Raw genomic sequence first — 21,355 nt, forward strand, 5'->3', positions numbered from 1 at the left:
GTTGTTTAGGGAATGTGACGTATAAAGTGTTGGTTGTCTTTGTGCAGCTTCTGTAAGTTTTTATTTTCCAGCTCTTGAAATACATTAAACCAAACAGAAATGTGGTGGTAGCTTTTTTTATTGGCAATATTTTTTTTACTTAACTCATTCACTGCCATTCACGAATGTATTTGCGAATTGAAAATGTGACGCGGAGCACCATTCCTAAATTTGTTTTTGGTTTTTCTTGCGGGAGTGCGCCGATAAAGCACTGGTCAGACCTCTGGAATTGATTTTCCCTCCCACTAGGGGGCAGCATTTGCCTTTTGTACCGCTGCCCCCACTTGCACCCCACATTACTCCATATAAATATAACTTGGGAGTTAACTCATTCACTGCCACACAATGTGGAAAAATGTGTCTACTCCAGTGCCAGGGTTTTTGTCATTGTCACTCGAATTCCAAGACCCACAGAATATTGACTTTTAGGACAACATAAACATTCAATGCAGCGTAAGAAACCTTAGACCACAGGTGTCAAAGTCAAGGCCCGCGCGCCAAATCCGGCCCGCCACGTCATTTTTTTCCGCCCGCGAAAGCAAATCGAACTTGTTAAATTCCATGATGATTGCTAAAATCTGAGCCAAAATTTCATATTTTTGGATGTCAACCACAATAAAAGTCATTATTCTTGACTTCAGATTTGAAAACGAGTTATTCGTTAATTTGCTGTGTGCGCTCTATGTAATATTTGAAGGGATTTAAACATTCTAATGGGTTCCCCAAATTCTTAACGGCCCTCGAGAGGAAACCATAACTACAATGTGGCCCGCGGCAAAAAATGACTTTGACACCCCTGCCTTAGACTCTCTTCTTTCATTAGAAAAAAATTGTTAATTCCTAAATCATATGGGCTGGAGTTATCTGAGCTTGAAATGGGGGCGGGTGTACAAAATACAATACATACATATACAGTAAAGTCTCATTATATCGATATTCTCGGGAGTCGGAAAAAATATCGATATAACCGGACTATCGATATATCCGACCCTGCGGCAGGTAAATTTTCTCCTTGCGTTTATAGAAATAGTATCGTAATAAGCGGTACTATCGATATAACCGATATCGATATAACGAGACTTTACTGTATATACATATTCATTTATATAGGGCTTTAAGAACTGCTGTAGCTGGAACTATGCGCTAACATGGAAAAAAGGGTAATTCTGCCACTTTGTGGAAAGGAAAAACCAGAGGCCATGGCCAGCGCTTCATCGGCACCCAAACAACAAAAAACTAAACCCTAACAAATTTGGGAATGGCGCTCTACGTCATATTTTCAATTCAAGAATCAATTTGTGAATGGCAGTGAATGAGTTAACTCATGACTCAAAATTTGAATTCTGCCTAGCAACAACCAGCACAAAAAAACAAAAAGTAAAATGTGTCCAAATATAAAAATTAAATGCCTTAAATGTTACACAGTTAATACCTTAACTCGTTTTAGCTCTTTAAGGTTTCTTACACTACATTTAATGTTTATGTAGTCCTAAAATTCAATATTCTGTTGGTCCTGCAATTTGATTGAAAATGACAAAAACCCTGGCACTGGAGTAGACACATTTTTGCACATCGTCTGGCAGTGAATGAGTTAATTTAAGATACACTTAGTACACGATCGTGATTGCACCAGTCTGCAGTTTAGTGTGACTCCGAAGTGGTCAAAAAGGTTTTATTATCGTCCAACTTTATCTCCGCGTGATTGAAGCAAACATTTGTTCGACACCCACGTGATGTCTTGTGTTAGCAACCGTTTCCTGCGGTGTCGCGCTCTTGTCAAAGCTTTGGTGTCTTTGCACTTTGAGATCTCCAGTTGTCTTTTTTTTTCTGCTTCCTCGCCGATCTTTTCACGCAAGCCTTCGCTTCACCAAGTGTTCTTCACGCAACTAAATGCTCTCTCACACAATGCTCTGTTTTCAGGCATCTCTAGACACCACCACCACCACCACCACCCTTCCTCGCCCCCCTCGTCCCAGTCCCACATCGCCTGCCTTTCCTCTTTCTTCCCCCTTGCGTCCAATGTTTGGATAGATGTAAAAGGCCTTATTGTGACTGCTCGCAGCCACTTCGGAACGTTTGACGTGAGCAGCGAGGAGGAGGAGGAAGAAGAAGCAGAAGGCGGAAGGGAAGACAGCGTAGGGGGAACGGGGGGGGGGGGGGGGGGGGGGTCGGGATGGTCAGTTGATTATGGTGGGCGGTTCACAGGACAAAAAAAACTGAAAAAAAGTTCATGAGAACGAGGCATGGCAACAGTCCAGATAGGCTCGCTCGTTCCCCCCCCCCTTTTTTTCTTTTAGCTTGTCTGTCAACATTCTAAAACTGCAGTTTTTGGTCCGGATAAATAGTATTGTCAAGTTTTGATGTGATATACTGTAAATACATCTTAACGCTCTCTTGTGCCTTTTCTGGGACACTACATTGGAGTCCTGACGGTTCGAATTGATACGGGAGAACTTCTTTAATCGATTGCAAACATTCATGCTTTCCTCTTCAGAACTATTTGAATCATATTCATAACTAGATGAGTAACAAGAAAGAATCTTCTTCGAATCTGAAGCCATTGTTTTGATTCTAGAGCAAGGCAAGACGTCCTTGCGTGACGTCACAAACAAGGGGGCGGGACCTTCTGAAACTCGCCATCTCAGAGGTCATTTTGAAGTAGTTTTGGGACACTAACTCATTTTTATTACATGAATTGAATGTTTATTGCATAAACATTCAATTTTTCAAGTTTTATTTACCTTTTTGATGGTCGTTGATGGCTTATGAAAGGAGAGTCACCTTCCATAAGGACTGTTGGTAACTTAACCTCTGGTGCTGTTCGGTCGTGTGCTTCCGCCGAAGATCACTCCGCCAGCCGTGGTGGGTGTGTATTATGAAAATAGTGCTTATTATAAGGTTTAATTTTCATAAATTTGACGTTTGTAAGACGAAAAGTTTGTAAGATAAGGTGTTTGTAAGTTGAGGTCTCACTGTACATGATTCTTCAGCAACTTGTATACCGTATTTTACTTTTTTTTCACGTAAAAGTGTATCGTTAAATATTTTTATAACGTCTCCGCTGGAGGGCGGGGTTGAAGGAACGTGACCAGTTACTCTGATGGTCAGGGCTTTTGCCATTCAAAAAGGTTTTAACTTAAACTTAAGAAATTCTGCCCGGTGTTGTGTGCGACAAAAGCCTCCCAACGCAGCCTCTCCTTTATCCCGGCGGTGTCGCGTTGCGTCGGTGTCGCATGTCGAGCTGTTCAAAGCCTCTGCGGGTGAAAGAATGCGGATCATTTGAAGTCGAGACACTAAAGCGTGTTGTTGGCCCGTGAATGGGCCCTTCTCACGTTGACGCGCTGAAAAGCTTGCAAAGAAAAACGGCAGCGCCCGGGGGGGCCTGGTTAGAGCGGCACGGCCCAGTATTCTTCTGGGAAGCCCACCTACACAAGACGACCATTATTTGCCGCATGAATAGCTGCGCTATCACGTCGGCAGGCGCTGTTAGCAAAGTAACACTCCTATCAAGAGGCTCTTTAATACAAAAGTAAAAAAAAGTCATAATTTTAAAATATAGGCTAGCTTCTCAGAACCGCACAAACTCAAATGCTATCAAAGTCAACTTCAAACAAAAAATAACAAAATACACAAGAGACCATGTTAGCTGATATTAGTTGAAAGCTATCTTTATAGCCTGCTAGTATCGCTTTCAATCAAACAATTGGCACCACTACCATAAATCATGTAATAAGTTTGTTTTTTTTTTTAATGGAAAAATAAATGCAAACATTTGGAAATCCGGTGTTGAGTTGGAAAGGAACATTTTCAAGTGTTTGCCTTTGTTTTGAACACTAGATTAATGAAGTGACCACAACAAAACAAAAAAAAGAAAAATAACATTTTTCATCTGTAAGATTAAAAGCAGTCGGGCAAGTAAGAGCCAAACTATTTTGGCAAACACTGTGGCTCCAAGTGGTTTTTTTTAATATATCAAAACTGTCTTTTTTTTTTTTTGAAAAAAAAAAAAGGGGGAAAAGCCAATATTTGCGGCCTTGAGAAGTACAGAGATAATTTTAATATACAGTGATACATCGGCTTACGAATACCTTGGCTTACGAACTTTTCGGTTTACGAACGTTACATTTATGAAAAAAGCATACGAACTTTACCTTGCAAAAGCATACGAACTTTTTCATACACTCAGCTGCCTCAATGAGTGATGTCGTTCATGAACAAACCCGTTCATCTAACAACAAAATGGCCGCCGACTGTTTTTGTCCTCTATTCCCCCGCCCCAATCTTCAGTTAAAGCCATGTGATTGGTCAAGAATGCAGCAGTGAGGGGGGGGGGTGGTTTAAACATTAAAGAAACAGGCAGACAACAGTGAGAGAGTTTCAACTTTGATAGTTCAAAGGCAGAATATAGACTGCAAGGTTAAAATATCCCACCAATCAGGCTCCACAAACAACCCGCACAAGCCACTTGATGCAAAAAGCTATCGACCTAGCTAAACAGAACACAATTAATGAGGAACTCATTCCTCAAGATGATGAAAGAAGGTTACGTTCCTCAAGTGTTTAATGCCATTCCATCAAGCCATCAACGACCATCACAAAGGTCAATAAAACAACTTTATTATACTGTACAGTTTATTTCTTTAATTATAATACAATAGCACATGTATTATACATAAAATGACGTATATTTTGTGTAGTTTTAAGGCTTAGAAAATTAGAAAGTAGACAATTATGTTTTATGGAGACCTGGGAACGGATTATTCTTATTTTAATGGTTTCCAATGGGCAATTATTTTTTGGGATACACACTTCGCCTTACACACTGTCTGGGAACCAATTAAGATCGTAAACCAAGGTATCACTATACTAGCGTTTCAACTTTGGTCAAAACAAGTGTCTGTGAAGACTAAATCAAGTTTGTATCATTGTTATTGTTTGTTTGTACAATTATTTGGCTAATTGTCATAATGGCATTGTGTGTTTTATTTTGTTGTCTTGAAAAAGCCTTGGCTTCTCCTCTTTGGCTCTCGATCTACTTTGTCCTGTTTTGATGCTTACCTGGAATGTCTCCAGGAACTCAGACTTTTTCTCAAAAACATTCACATTGGCTCCGCTCTTAACTCATTCACTGCCATTCACGACTTTATTCGGGAATTGAAAATATAACGTAGAGTGCCATTCCTGATTTTGTTTGAGGTTTTGGTTTTTTCATGCTTGGGTGCTGATAAAGCGCTGACCATGGCCTCTGACAGTTTTTTTTTCTTTTCCACAAGGGGGCAATATTTCCCTTTTTTCCATCTTAGCACTTTGTTCCAGCTTCAGTTGTTGTTAAAGCGCTTTATAAACCTATATATATATATATATATATATATATATATATACTGTATTGTATTTTGGACAGCCGCCCTCATTTCAAACTCATATAACTCCAGACCCATATAATTTAGGAAATTACTTTTTTTTTTTGTTCAAAAAAAGAGAGTCTAAGGTTTCTGACGCCATCTTGATTGTTTATGTAGTCCTTAATCTCAATATTCCGTGGTTCCTGGAATTCAAGTGACAATGGCAAAAAAAACCCTGGCACTGAAGTGGACACATTTTTGCACGTCTGGCACTGATTAAATTAATTTCCCTTGGCTGTGAATATTTGCCCCCCCCCCCGACCCAATTTATTTATCTCCATGCGCCTTTCCATTGTCTGCTGATCAGCTCCTGATGGACAACATGCGCTAGCCTGATGTTAGCATGTAGCATTGCACCACTGCTAGTCAGATGTTCCTAATCATGGTTCAGATTGAAGAGATAAATCGACCCACGGAGAGAATCTTACTGGTCTTTTTGATGTGATGCCGCTGAAAGAACTCATCTGTGTGCGCAACAACATTCCATATTAAATTTTTATTATTTTTATTAAATTGTTTTTTTTTTTTGTGTGTCTGCTTAACCCTCAGGTGCTGCTGGCGACGCTCCTCCTCCTCGGGAGCTCTCCGTGCCGAGCGGCCGAGCAGCCTCCCTCGGCCCAGTGGTCCGGGGCGGCGGATGAAAACTTCAGGAACCTCACCGTCCTACGCCGCCATAGGACCTGCGTGGAGAACAAACAGTATCACTACCAAGGGCTATGCTGCCTCAACTGCCAAGCTGGTACGGCGGTCATTTTGATGCTCAATATGATCAAAATATTTGCATATTTCAATAACAAAAGGGCTGTTGCAATTGTTTGACCTTTGACCTTTTTTTTTTTTTTTTTTTTTTTTTTGGGTTATCATCAGGGACATTTGTGCAGAAGGAGTGTGAGCGTGATTTCCAGCTGGGGGTGTGCTCACCTTGCGAGCATGGACATACATACACAGAACATTCCAACGGCATGTCCCGATGTTTGCACTGCACACAGTGTCGACAAGGTAAAACGCTTCGAATGGATAGAAACATCCGCACATCCCTTACAGACGCCCTGTCCCCCCAAAAAAAACAAAAAACGATTGCCTCTCATGGGTAGGCCATGCTACCAAATCCACTTTGAGGAACATCTAAAAATGTTTGAAAATGCAACACTTGCAACTTCTTTTGATTTATGTCAATGGAAGATGTGAGACACTCACTATGCTCGTCATGCAAATTCCAATTTGAAGTCTTAATCCTCATCTTTAGGGAGTCATCGCCAGATTGTTTTTGGGAAAGTAGATCCTGATTTTTGTCTCCTTTTTTTGTGACAATGCCAAGTGATGAAGTTACTCGGCGAGAAAGGCGCTATCTTTTGTGATTTTTTTGTTGCCAACGTTCAATGAGAGCAAGTCTCAGGAGGGGGGGGTTGGTAGATTGAGGGCTACCTGGCCCCGGTTCGGGCGTGGTGTCTTTATGTCCAGCTTGAAAGGCAGCTCGTGTTACACCGGCTTTCACTTTGCAATAATTGCTTCTGTTAGCCTGTGACTGAATGTTTCCACACCCAAATTTAAAGTTAAAAAATTCTATACGCTCTATTGTCATTAATATTGCATCAAAAATATTTAACATAAAAAAAACATATAGAGCAAACTACCCCAATTCTCCTTAAAGGTTACATTAGTGCCTCCTAGTGTTCAGAGACAGAAACTGCAGTGTCACCCTGAAATCTTTCTTGAACCGCTATTATTTTTCTTCAACTTTTTATTCCGCTTAATGAAATCAACCATTAAAGTCAAAGTGAAAGTCAGCTTTATTGTTTAATATGCTAATATGCATGACATACAGCACAGATATAATTAATGTCCTTTCGGACCCAGCATGCAAGGCACTTATAATGTGGCTAAAAAAGGCAGACAATTGACAACAGACAACACATTCAATTTCTGAATGTAATGTGAGGTAGTGTCATATGTAAAGTGAGGTAGTGACGTATGTAAATGGGGTAGTGTTGTAGTGTAAAAACACAAAAGGTTTGGAGTGAGGTCTTGCAGGAAAAAAAACGAAAAGATATTGAGTTCAGGATAATAGTTCAGGATGATAGTACAGCATGTAGCGTGTAATCAGAGTTCTGTGAGTGTGGCAGTGGGCAGGGGCACGGGGGCAGGGCTGGGAGGGAGTTGAGTCTCCTGACTGCGTGGTGGCAGAAGTAATTTCATAAGTAAAATTGCTAACATGAATATACTACCCTTTTCAACCAAAATGTGGTTGCATTCGGAATTAGAATACATTCAATAATAATAATAATAATAATACATTTCATTTCTAACCGCCTTTCAAAACCCTCATGGTCACTTTACAGTCTCAGGTTAAGTTTTTCTGTGGGTGAGCAGCAGCAGCCACACGCTCCAGCGTTCACTGAACCCAGAAGTAATTTAAATAGATAGAAAGCGAGCTAGTATATAGCCAATAGACAGCAATACATAAGTTGTGACAATATTTGTGTTTAATCCGTACAATATGAAGGAAAATTTGCATCTGAAGCTCAAAAATTACATATATAATTTCAAACCCACTTGATCGGGTTCCACTTTAGCTAAGTATTCATTATGTTTTTTTTTCACCTAACACCGAATTATAAAAAAAAAATATTAGGGCACGGAATATCCGACTGGACCCTCCGCATCCTGCCCACCACATTTTCCAGCTACTCCCCTCAGGCAGGCTCCTGCTTGGCAAAAAGATGATTCTGATTCTGATTCCCATTATAGTGAAAAATCAAATTGATCATATTACCCAAGTATATTTGTCCAAGAATACACAAATCACATAAAAAAAATGCCGCGCTGACATGAGACAAAATTTGTGTACTAGAAAGCTCCACTTTTTGTGTATTGATTTGATTTATGTGTGTGCATGTTTCACAGATGAAATGGAGACCGCATCATGCACGACCACATCTGATACCAAGTGTCAATGCCGAGCCGGAACTTTCTGCGTTCCAGATCAGGCCTGTGAGGTGTGCAAACGCTGCGCCAAGTAAGTGACCCCAGCCCACCCCCAAAAAAGTCAACATACCAATCTGGTTCATCCATGATCATTTATTGATTGACTTTTTTTAGATGCAAAGCGGGCGAGGACGAAGTGAAGAAGTGCACCCACTTTTCCAACACGGTCTGCCGAAAGCGAGACCCGTTTCCCACCCAAAAGTCACTGCATCGTACCCCACCCACTCCTACCCCCACCTCGCCAGCAGCTATCAGTAATGCCGCTCCATGCCCACCCAAATAAGTGACCCCGTGACCTTTACCGCTAACCAGCTTCCATTGCGTTGCAGTGATTCCCGTGCTGGTCTGCCTCTCCATCCTCGCCGTAGTGGTTGCCGGATTAGGCGCATGGTGGTTCACCGTGAAGCGCTGCACCTTCGAGGGAACATGTGAGTGTTCGTCGCAGCCGGACCGCGTTTCCATGGAGATGTCGCCGCTTTGCTTAATCACTCTTTGCCCGTTTTTGACAGGCGCCAAGAGTCACTGCGACACCAGCGAAATCATCAAGATTCCGATCGTAAGTCTTAAACTTGAATTGATTCCGGGGTTTGTTCCCAGGCCATATTTATTTATGTATTTTTTTTGCAAACACAAAACAAATTGCCATTTTTTGGGACGGCGGGGTGGGGGCCACTCAAGTGGATTGTCATTGAAATAGTCAGAGATAATAATAATAATTTCATTTCTAAGCACCTTTCAAAACTCTCAAGGTCACTTTACAGTTACAGGATCAGTTTTTCTGCGGGTGAGCAGCGGCAGCCACATGCGCCAGCGTTCACTCAACCCGGAATAACTCAAATAGATAGAAAGTTAGCTAGCTAGCTAATAGATAAGTAATAGATAGATAGATAGCAAATAGATAGCTATCTAGGTAGCCAGCTAGCTAGTTAGGTAGCGAATAGATAGCAAATAGATCGATAGATAGCTTGTTAGATAGCAAATAGATAGCTATCTAGGTAGCCAGCTAGCTAGTTAGATAGCGAATAGATACCAAATAGATAGATAGCTAGGGAAGGGAAAGAAGTAACTTTTCAAAAAAATAATACTAATAATCTGAAATAAAAAAATAGAGATAAAAAAGGTATTTAGATACAATACAATACATATTAATTTATATAGAGCTTTAACAAAAGCTAAAGCTGTAACAAAGCGCCAACATGGACAAAAGGCAACTTATGTCCCCTTGTGGAAAAGAAGAAACATTGCCAGAGGTCTGACCAGCGTTTTATCGGCACCTCCCGCCAGAAAAAACAGAACCCGAACTAATTCGGGAATGGAGCTCCACGTCATGCTTTTCAATTCCCACATAGATTCGGGAGTGGCAGTGAATGAGTTAATGGAGGCGTATAAATATAAATGTGTCAACTTTTTCTTGAGCCGCAAAAACTTCAAATAATTGACAACAAATACAACATTGACTAAATGAAAAAAAAAAATCCCCCCCTCCCCCTTGTCAGGACGAGAGCGCCTCCACAGCAGAGGAGTGCCAGAACAGTCGCAACGCCGGCCTGGAGGGCGACCACACCCGTCCGGAGTCACGTCCGCTTCTGCAGGAGACTCAGACGGGCATGACCAACAACAAGGCCTCGCCGCCCCCGGAGGACGAAGACCGCGGCCTCGGCGACAGCTTACCCAACACCACCAGCTCTTCGCAGACCAGCCTGTCGGCGCTGCCCACCGCCGCCTCATCTGGAGACAGCCCCCAACACAGCCCCGCCTCCTGCAGGATAAGCCCCGCCGCCAGTGTGCGTATCACTCCAAGACACAAAAAAAAGTCTTTTTGAGATTACTTTTTCCATTCGTCTCCTTAAAGGACAACAGACACCATTTTTTTGCTTGTGACTCAAAATATCAGCCTGCGTGTTTTGCGTATTTTAGATACTATAGAACGTTTTTCTGATGTCAGTTAGGAAACAAAAAAAAAACAGTGTCGGTTGTCCTTGAATGTCTCTTCTCTTGTCCTCAGGAGGATCCCCTCCAGCACCGCCTGCTGCCACTGCAAGGTAGGAAAAGCAAAACTGCCGCCACGCCGAATGGCATTTCACGGAAAGTGTCAAAGCCGAGCCCATGGGTGGCAAAGAGGCGAGGGAGACAGCGCGGGTTGTGTAAGGAGGCGTTTCTCAAAGTGGCAAACCAGAGATTCAAAAAACATGACTTTATGCTCTCCAAATGATTTGCCTCGGTGATGAAGGACAGTGAGACAGTTCATTAGTTGTGTTAGGCAGTGGTTTTCCAAGTGGCAAACCAAAGATTCCAAAATAGGATGTACAGTAAAGTCTCGTTATATCGATATCGGTTATATCGATAGTACCACTTATTACGATACTATTTCTATGAACGCAAGGAGAAAATTACATGCGCAATTAAATTATATCGGATATATCGATAGTCCCGGTTATATCGATATTTTTTCGGACTCCCGAGAATATCGATATAACGAGACTTTATTCTCCATTGTGAGACGAATAAAAGTAATAAAAGCCGAGCCCTCTGGTGGCAATATATTCTCGTTATTTCCTACAAATGATTGTCCGGCGTTTTAAAGTAGCAATTTAGAGTAGCATTTTTTGGTGAGTTATAAAAAAAAAAATAGAATGATTGAAAAATAAAATAAGTAGACGGATAGTTAGGTTAAATAAATAAATACACAAGTACATAAATACAAATATATAAATAACTACATAGATAAATAAATAAACATACGATAGCTAACTAGCTGCACCGCGAGCTGCCTAGCGAGCTAGCTAGACGGCGAGCTGGGTAGCGAGCTAGCTGGACGGCGAGCGAACTGGATGGCGATCTGACAGGCTAGCTAGCTGGCCGGTGAGCTGGAAAGCTAGCTAGCTGGATGGCGAGCTATCGTTTTTTTAAAGTTTTGTTTTTTTATTGTTATTTATTTTGCATATATATATATATATATATATATATATATATATATATATATATATATATATATATATATATATATATATATACAGTAAAGTCTCGTTATATCGATATTCAAGGGAGTCCGAAAAAATATCGATATAACCGGGACTATCGATATATCCGACCCTGTTTGCATGTAATTTTCTCCGTGCGTGCATAGAAATAGTATCGATATAACCGATATCGATATAACGAGACTTTACTGTGTGTATATATATATATATATATATATATATATATATATATATATATATATATATATATATATATATATATATATATATATATTTATGCCAATTACTTTCACTCTGAATGTGTAACCATTCCACCTTGTTCCAAAGTGAACCCAACTGGACCGGTAGGGGGCAAAGTTGACTCATCACATTTCTCGGTCCATTGCAGAGTCTGAGAAATCACTGAAGAAAAGCTTCGACCTGTTCGACACGTACCTGGACGTTCGGATCCACAACAAGTTCTTCCGCATGATCGGCGTGAGCGACAACCACATCCGCATGGCGGAGAGCGGCGCGGCCGGCGACAAAGTCTACGAGCTGTTGAAGAACTGGATGCAGCGGCAAGGTCTGAAAGCTGACATCAACCACTTGCTACAGGCCCTGCTCGACTTGGACCAGCGACGCTCGGCTGAGAGCATCGCGTCCGAGGCGCTAAAGCGAGGCTACTACAAGCACGACCATGCTCCCTGAGGGACGCCGCCGTCTCCGGGTGGGACTTAACTCCTTGTATCAAGAGCCAGTAGTTTTTTCTTTCGAAGATGCCTCGGCGAAATTTTATTTTATTTTTTGGAGAAAGAAAGAAACTGCACATACTCAGCGTCACTTGCTGGCGAGCACATACACTGGTCTGGCGCTGGTGGCGTCGCTCCAGCGCCTTCTCCACCACTGCCGCAATGTCGTCACGCTAGCTGTTTGTTTGTCATGGGGTTTTTCTTGTTTGTTTTCCTCAACCTCCTATTGGTAAAATAGTGTTACGTTGACCAATCTTTTCTTTTCTTTTTTTTTTTGTCAACGAAATAATGCTGGCACCATGTCGTCAGCCTACCTGTTTTGAATGTGTTTTTGTTCTCTTCTTTAGATCAAGCATTTCTTCTTTTGTAAAATTTAGCGATTTTTTTTTTTTTTTTGGTGTTTAAAATTAAGGGGAAAAAACACTGCAATTAGCCACACTACAGGCCTTTTAGATTAATAAGATTGGTGAGAGAAACCAAAAATGAAAATAATTACTTTTACAGTAAAAAAAAAATCAACATGAGCATGTTATCCAGCTCAAGCTAGCAAATTATACGTCACCTAGCTATCTATTAGCTATATGGCTATCTAGCTGGCGGGCTAGCTATCTAGCTGGCTAGCTATTAGCTATCTATTGGCTAGATAGCTAGCTAGCTTTCTATCTATTTGAGTTACTTCCGGGTTAAGTGAAGGCTGACGCATGTGGCTGCCACTTCTCACCCAAAGAAAAACGTATCCTGTGACTGTAAAGTGACCTTGAGAGTTTTGTAAGGCGCTTATAAATGAAATTTTTATTATTATTATTGTTATAAAAAAAGACGATTCACTTAAAATTAGCTTTTCTTCCAGCAAGATGAGACAATAACTTATTATTCTTATACAATTATGCAACTTTATTCTTGTAAGATTACAATTTAGACACAAAAAAACGTTTTCTTAGGTGTAAATCCCACAAACGGAGGAACTCCCATTTAGAAAACGGCCCTCTACTAACATCTTTATGACTTAGTTTTAGCTAATTTAGTTTTTCATTTCATTGCAGGTGCGATCAGTCCGCTAAAAACATTTTACATAATTTAAGTCCACTTGACTAAAATGTTCACAAAAGGCCTCGTGAACTTTCATCCCTTGCTACATTTATATTTATTGTCATATTTATTTTTTACCGCTACTTATTTATACCCCTCTTAGCATGGCCACACTATTTTTAAAACACTAGTGTTACATTTCAGAAATGTTTTTGAAGTTATAAATATTGCGTATCCATAAGGGAAGCGCATGACAATGACCTTGAAGCTAAATATATATCTGACCCATTTTCTTGTTACTAGGCTGAATTCATGAAACAAAAATCACGGTTTAAAGGACAACCGACGCCCCGGACAAGTTGTGTCTATAATTTGTAAAATCACTTCAAATGACTTCTACTGAGCATATTTTATAAAGATTCCACGGCATATAGCTATATTTTACGGTTTTAAGACTCGGGCTAAATATTCAGGAAGTCTTGTTTTCGAGTTGATGACGATGCCTGACGTGACGTCACTGAAGGAACGCCCCTGACCGAGAAAGCGACACACAATGCATTTTGGGTATTTTGTTTGGTCTGAAGACTTCGTGTCGATGGCGAAATTAAAAGGAAAACACATAAATAATGCGATGGTGAATCGTTGTGTGTTGCACCAAGACTACTATTCGATACTAGTTGACACAAATTCCCAGCAGACAAAACAGCCCATTTCCAACGGAGCTTGGGCGCCATCTTGTGGATTTTCGGGGAGCTACATTGGAGTCCAGACGCCTCAAAATGAGACGGAAGGACTTCTTTAATCGATTGTAAACATTTATGCTTTCCTCTTCAGAACTATTTGAATCATATTCATAACTGGAGGAGTAACAAGAAAGCATCTTCTCCGAATCTGAAGCCATTTTTTGATTCTAGAGCAAGGCAAAGATGTCCTGGCGTGACGTCACGAACAAGGGGGCGGGACCTTCTGAAATTCGCCATCTCCAAGGTCATTTTGAAGTAGTTTTGGGACACTTTAAGTCATTTTTAGTGGTGTTTTGCATTTGACAAAAAAATATCAGCCTGTGTGTTTTGGGTATTTTAGATGCTATAAAACGGTTTTCTGATGTCAGTTAGGAAAGAAAAAAATGGTGACGGTTGTCCTTTAAGTAAAAATGATGGTGGCGGCAGGTACAGACAGAACCCTTTTGTCTATCTTTGCTATATTGAAGGAATATGCCATTATTTTTCCTGACTTTTTTTCTTCTCTCTAAGCAGCTCAACTTTATACAATTTTGCCCCACTTATTTTTTTGTGTGCGTGCGTGGGGGAGGGGGGTCTTTTCAGTTTCTGAATGCAAGTGTGTATGAAATGCTCTGTGTGTGTTCTACTGTATCGTGATGCTCAGTGCTGGCGCTGCCATCCCGTGGTTGACAAGAGACACTTCATCCCGCATCAATTTCAAGGGTTGGTCACGTGACATTCTTTCCATTGTGTGGACTATTTTGTCATATTGTGTATTACTTTATAGATTAAGAGAGAAGAAGCAAAAGAGATTAAATGAAGTCCACATCCCTTTGATGGAAGGATTAAAGTTGACATGTTATGAGAGGTATGTTTTTTTGATGTACATTTGCAATAAATATTTTGTACAGAGAAGTCACCTTTTGAATCAATTGCAATTATGTGCAGACGACAAATGTCTTTTTTTATAAAAATGTTAGCGTTAGTATTCTTTAGCTTCATTTTTTTTTTTCAGTGGCTTTGATTATTTCTGATAGTTTTAGTCCAACAACTAAATTGCATTTCTGAGGGCTTATTTTATTTATGTATATATTCACAGTCAGCCAGGGTGAGAGCCGAGGAAAGTACAAGAAAATGTACCTGGAGTGTCCCAGTAACAGAAATTGGATTGCATTGGATTGGTTGTACTTTTATTCGTCTCGCAATGGAGACATTTACCTTTCACAGCAGCAAACTTATGAAAGGAAGGGGAACGGAAAGAAAGAAAAATAGAGGCGCTGCTGGAATGGCAGCCACTCTAGAGTCCGCCATCCTGAAGTTAAAAGAACAAAAAAAAGTAAATAACAAAAAATACATTAAAATAAATGGTATTTACGAAAGAGTAACAAAGGTACTGGAATTGGAACCTGGTTCGCCCAGTTACGAAAAATGGTACTTTGTGGTTAGCGAAACTGCTTGTCATTACCGTTCAATGGCACAATTTTTTGTGCGATTAGCTAAACTGCTAGTGAGCACTGTTCAATGGCAAATTGTAATTAGTGATGGCTTTGTGTGGTTAGCTAAGCTGCTAGTTAGCACTGTTCAATGGCCTATTTTAATTAGTGACAACTGTGTGTGGTTAGCTCAGATGCTAGTTAGTTAATTAGTGATGAATTTAAGTGGTTAGATAAGCTGCTATTTAGCACCCTTCAATGGCAAATTTTAATTAGTGATGCTTTGTGTGGTTAGCTAAGATGCTAGTTAGCACTAGTAAATTGCAGGTTTTAATTAGTGATGACTTTGTGCGGTTAGCTATGCTGCTAGTTAGCACCGTTCAATGGCAACTTTTAATCAGTGATGACTTTGTGCGGTTAGCTAAGCTGCTATTTACCACTGTTCAATGGCAAATTTTAATTAGTGATGGCTTTGTGTGGTTAGCTAATAGGCTAGTTCATTAATTAGTGATGAATTTACGTGGTTAGCTAAGCTGCTAGTTAGCACAATTCAATGGCAAATTTTAATTAGTGACAGCTTTGTGTGGTTAGCTAAGCTGCGAGTTAGCACCATTCAATGGCTAATTTTAATTAGTGACGGCTTTGTGTGGTTAGCTAAGCCGCTAGTTAGTTAATTAGTGATTACGTTGTGCTGTTAGCTAAGCTACTAGTTAGCACTGGTCAATGGCAGGTTTTAATTAGTGATGGCCTTGTGTGGTTAGCTAAGCTGCAAGTTATCACTGTTCAATAGCAAATTTTAATTAGTGTCGGCTTTGTGTGGTTAGCAAAGCTGCTAGCTAGCACGAGTCAATGGCAAGTTTTAATTAGTGATGGCTTTGTGCTGCCATTTTTGGACTTCAGTGTGTGATTTGTGGCCATTCTTAGATGATAATTCTTTATTGATCTTTCTCCATTTCCAAGACTTTTTCCCTGAAAAAAATATATATATTCTTCGAAAATGTTCGCAAAAAATGATGAGCATGTCTCCGACTCTGGTCAGAGGACGTTATTGTCCAAACGGCACTAATGACTGAAAAAAAAAAACAAATATGTCAATGTCATCAACGCTGTGGGAACTTCGCTACAGTTCAGTGTGAAGTCAGATGACAAGCAACCGTGTGATTCTTTGTTTCGGGGAAAAGGGGCCTACTTAGCATGAACGCTATATGCTTGCATGCATTGTTAGAAGGTACAAATGAACAAAATAATTGCATGGAAGCCATTTTGCTTGTTCTAAGATTGAATGTGTGGTAAAAAGTAACATTGAAGCTGAATTGTTCGAAACAAGGTATTTTTAGAATGACTATTAAGTACTGTAATTAGCATGGTAGCAAGTTAGCTATCATGTGTCTTCGCGGACACCTCAAAACTCATTAGTGTGACACCTAATTTGTTCTCTTCGCTAACCTGTGTCTTCAGGGAAGACGGTTTACGAACCCCTTGGCTTACGAACTTTTTTTACGAATGTTAAATTTGTGAAAATTTTACCTTGGCATACAAACTATTTTTCGGGATACACATGGAGCTGCCACAATGAGTGATGCGTCGTTGGTGAATGAGCCCGTTCTCCTCACAACAAAATAGCAGCCGGCATGTTTTGGTCCTCTATTCCCTGCCCCCAGTCGTTGGTTAAAGGCACTTGATTGGTCAAGAACGCAGCAGTGAGGGGAGATGGTTTAAACATTAAAGAAACAGGCAGACGACAGTGAGAGCATTTCAACGTTGATAGTTCAAAGGCAGAGTGTAGACTGCAAGGTTAAAATATCCCATCAATCAGGCTTCACAAACAATCCACACAATCAATCTGTACACTTGATGCAAAAAGCTATCAACCCAGCTAAACAGAACACGATTGATGAGGAACTAGATAAAATTATCGCAGAGAAAGCACTTATAAGGGATCCTTCCCCATGATGTTGAAAGAAGAATGTTACGTTCCTCATCAAGTATTTAATGCTGAGGAAACCGGCCACTCCATTCCATCAAGCCGTCAACAACCATCACAAAGGTAAATAAAATCACTTTATTATATAGTACACTTTATTTCTTTAATTATAATACCATACCATGTTTATTATACATTAAATAAGGTATATTTTGTGTAGTTTTAAGGCTTAGAAAATTAGACAATTATGTTTTATGGGGACCTGGGAATGGATTATTCTCATTTTAATGGTTTCCTATGGGAAATTAATTTTTGGGATGCACACTTTCCACCTTTTCGGCCACCTTTTCAGCCAATGTATCACTGTAGTTGGTGATTTCTTCATTCTGAACACCTACGTGTCATTTGTGGTTGCAGTTTTTTTTTCTTGTCCTGCCGTGTATCTTTAGAGACCATAATCATGCCCAAAAAACAAGCGTGGTTGATAATGTGCTGGTTATATGACTCAGCATGTTGTTTATATGAGTGTAAACAGTGAAACAAATCAATCAGGAAGTCAGAAATGATGTGACGGCAGACCGCCTTCTGACATTTTATGGATAAGAGACATTCGATTGGACGTACCACTGTTGTGAAGTCCAACAGAGAAGGTAGTGGAGTACTGTAGACATTTTACAATGGGAGGACGGGTGTCTTTTTACGTGTCCTTTTCTATATGCATCGCCACGGGTCTCCTGTGCGTGTTCTTCGTTGTCTTCTGGACTTGGTACTGGCGTGGAGGATTTGCGTGGAATGGAACTGAGGCCCAGTTTAACTGGCATCCCGTCCTCATGGTCAGCGGACTGCTGGTTCTTTATGGCTTCGGTGAGTCACTATGGTCAGTTTGTAGTTCATATAGACCAATTTTGAAAATACATTTTCATGATTTTTTTGTTATAACATTTCAACAAACAGTTCTAGTCATTCATCCAGTTCAACTATTAACAATACTATATATTTTTTTTGTTTTTTATTTTAACCATTTGCTGTGTTCAGTGACTACTTCTGGCCATAATTAGTATTAATATTTAGAATATATTTGCAGGGAAAGATAATATTTTTACAACTGCAAGAAATGTATTTCCAAAGAGTCAATTTTGATGTTTTTTTTTAATTTATTGCATTAGTTTTTCCTGGTTTTGTATTTTAAATAATAATAATGATGACAATGATGACAATAATGATAAATATAATAATAATAATAATAATAATAATGCATTTTATTAACAAGCGCCTTTCAATGCTCTCAAGGACACTTTACAGTCACAGACAAGCATAGATACAATAATAAATAAAATATAATTAAAAATAGTATAAATTAATAATAAATTCATATGTAACTGTAATTTATATAATAATAATAATAATGCATTTTATTTTCAAGCGCCTTTCAATGCTCTCAAGGGCACTTTACAGTCACAGACAAGCATAGATACAATAATAAATAAAATATAATTAAAAATAGTATAAATTAATAATAAATTCATATGTAACTGTAATTTATATAATAATAATAATAATGCATTTTATTTTCAAGCGCCTTTCAATGCTCTCAAGGGCACTTTACAGTCACAGACAAGCATAGATACAATAATAAATAAAATACAATTATAAATAGTATAAATTAATAATTCATATGTAACTGTCATTTGTAATTTGTCATTTTTATGTGTATTTTAATTTACTGTCAGTAGCTTATAAATGTCTTTTTTAACAACCCTTGACACAAAACTTAAATTCTGCCTAGCAACAACCAGCACAAAAAAAAACAAAAGTAAAATGTGTCTGCAAATAAAAAAAAAAACTCATTCACTGCCATTAACACATTTATTCGGGAATTGAAAATGTGACATTGAGCGTCATTCCCAAATATGTTCTGGTTTAGTTTATTTCTGATTTGGGTGCTGATAAAGCGCCGGCCGTGGCCTCTGGCAAACTTTTTTCCTTCCACAAGGGGGGCAGCATTCCCGTTGTTCCAGCTTCAGTTGTTTTATAAACCAATACTGTATGTATTGCATTGTATTTTTTACAGCTGCCCTCATTTCAAGTTCCTATAACTGCAGACCCAAATAATTTAGGTTTATGTGGTCCTAAAACTCCATATTCTGTGGACTCCTGGAATATAGATATAGATGTAGATATAGATGTAGATATAAATATAGATGTAGATATAGATGTAGATACATTCTTAGAAATGCCTTTACCTAAAAATGAAAAACAATTGAACTCTAATGATTCTTCAGCATAATGTTGCACAAGTGTTACATTTCCAAACTAGAATGTATTCCACCCCTGTATCCTCGGCAGCCGCCGTCCTATTCCGTGTGCCTTGGGGGTGGTCTCAAGAGAAGCGGGCATGGAAGCTGGCCCACGCTGGACTGATGCTGGCCGCTTTGATGCTCGCCACCGCCGGCCTGCACGCCGTCTTTAACTTGCACAGTATCCTGAACCACCCTTCTATGTTCTCTTTGCACAGCTGGGTGGGGATGATTGCCGTGGTAATGTTTGCGTGGCAGGTAAGGAATATGCTGACTTGACAAAAAATTAATAATATTGATGAGAAGGTTCCTTCAGCCGTCATCTGTACTTCTTTGAAGCTATCAGACGTTTCGCTTCTTATCCAAGAGGCTTCGTCAGCGAACTAAAATATTTTGCTGGTAGTTTTGGCCCTGTATATATATCCCTACTGTCCAGATGTGGCGGTGCCAGACTCTGCTATGATTGGTCCCTGCTCTCAGTTTGGGGGGGGGGGGGCAGAGGACTACTCCCTGCAGCTACATTGATTACTTCTATTGTCCTGACTCATTACTCCTATTGTCCTGCCTGAGTATGGGGGTCTACGACTGGCCTGATTGACCCATTTGCTCTGGTATCACCTCATCAGCATAACTAAGCCTGTGTTGCCGAAGAGGTTCGTTGTAGGAACGATCCAAATTGAACCTCACACCACTATGGTGATTTAGTGAAGGGTTTTGTTGTTTTATGAAAATAGCTTCTTTTACTCCGCTTTCAAACCCTCTATTTTCTTTCGCTAAGATTTTAACCTCATTGGGTCAATCAGGCCAGTCGTAGACCTCATACTCAGTCAGGACAATAGAAGTAATCAGTGTAGCCGCAGGAAGTAGTCCTCTGCCCCCCTCCCCCACACCTATATATATATATATATATATATATATAGGGCCAAAACTACCAGCCAAATATTTTACTTAGCTGACGAAGCCTCTTGGATAAGAAGCAAAACGTCCGACACCTTCAAAGAAGTACAGATGACGGCTGAAGGAACCTTCTCATCGATGAACCACTCCTGTACGACTGAGAGCTTACACAGATGAATATTAATAATAATAATAATTAATAATAATAATAATACATTTAATTTACAAAATCACTTGAGTCTGCTGTGACGTCATCTCTGTTGGAATGATTTCCTTCATCCACAGTGGTTCTTGGGACTTGTTGGCTTTTTGCTGCCATGCTCTGCGCCACGGTTAAGTCCCTATCTGAAAGGCATTCACGTGTGGACGGGACAAGCGGTACTGCTGCTCACTCTGGCTGCGTGTATCAGTGGAATCAACGAGCAGCTTTCTTATGCTCTGTGAGGCTTTCAACATTTTTATTTCTGCGGGACACATATGAAGACACTCAGTTTTTTTTCTGTTTGGTGCTCGTTAGTGACGGCGTGTCAGCAAAGGCTTACAGCTCCCTGCCTGCGGAGGCGCTGTTTGCCAATATGCTGGGTATCCTGATTGTGGCATTCAGCTTTCTTGTATTCGGGATTGTCTTTAAAGCAGACTGGCGACGTCCCAACGCCAAAACCAACGAAGAAGCCGCTCCGGTGAGAAGAACTTTGTCCTCATAAAATGTCAAAGAAAACTTAGGGGGGAAAATGAGTCATACTGATATATATATTCTTTTTTCAGATTTTGCTGCGAGAGGAAGCTTCTTAAGGACAAAAAAAACAATGTGACACAAAACATGAACATTTAAAATATGACATTTAATCATGCATGTATGATTGTACTTTGATACTTGTGTATAATAAACAAGTGTCTGTCATACAATTCCTGTAT

The 21,355-nt window shown here is 39.9% G+C and overlaps 2 protein-coding genes across 2 annotated transcripts in view; both read left to right on the top strand.

Annotated features, from left to right (window-relative positions):
• The window catches only part of LOC148884634 (tumor necrosis factor receptor superfamily member 10B-like), a 24,307-nt gene extending 9,499 nt beyond the window's left edge, over positions 1 to 14,808 (top strand). Inside the window, exons 2-10 of the mRNA XM_089021190.1 lie at positions 5,991 to 6,180; positions 6,309 to 6,440; positions 8,346 to 8,457; positions 8,541 to 8,680; positions 8,756 to 8,854; positions 8,936 to 8,982; positions 9,923 to 10,210; positions 10,432 to 10,468; positions 11,796 to 14,808. Of these exons, the coding sequence (XP_088877316.1) occupies positions 5,991 to 6,180; positions 6,309 to 6,440; positions 8,346 to 8,457; positions 8,541 to 8,680; positions 8,756 to 8,854; positions 8,936 to 8,982; positions 9,923 to 10,210; positions 10,432 to 10,468; positions 11,796 to 12,097 (1,347 nt within the window). The 3' untranslated portion in view covers positions 12,098 to 14,808. The remainder of the gene's footprint in view (positions 1 to 5,990; positions 6,181 to 6,308; positions 6,441 to 8,345; positions 8,458 to 8,540; positions 8,681 to 8,755; positions 8,855 to 8,935; positions 8,983 to 9,922; positions 10,211 to 10,431; positions 10,469 to 11,795) is intronic.
• Positions 14,809 to 14,826: 18 nt separating this feature from the next.
• LOC148884635 (lysosomal membrane ascorbate-dependent ferrireductase CYB561A3-like) lies at positions 14,827 to 21,340 on the top strand. The gene is made up of 5 exons (XM_089021198.1): positions 14,827 to 18,110; positions 19,593 to 19,801; positions 20,726 to 20,880; positions 20,958 to 21,120; positions 21,206 to 21,340. The coding sequence occupies exons 1-5, from the start codon at positions 17,924 to 17,926 to the stop codon at positions 21,230 to 21,232; spliced, it is 741 nt and encodes a 246-aa protein (XP_088877324.1). The 5' UTR covers positions 14,827 to 17,923; the 3' UTR covers positions 21,233 to 21,340.
• The last annotated feature ends 15 nt before the right edge of the window (positions 21,341 to 21,355 follow it).

This window comes from Hippocampus bargibanti, linkage group LG18 (assembly GCF_051943395.1).
Source record: "Hippocampus bargibanti isolate YZ-2025 linkage group LG18, ASM5194339v1, whole genome shotgun sequence".
In the NCBI taxonomy this organism is placed as follows: Eukaryota; Metazoa; Chordata; class Actinopteri; order Syngnathiformes; family Syngnathidae; genus Hippocampus; species Hippocampus bargibanti.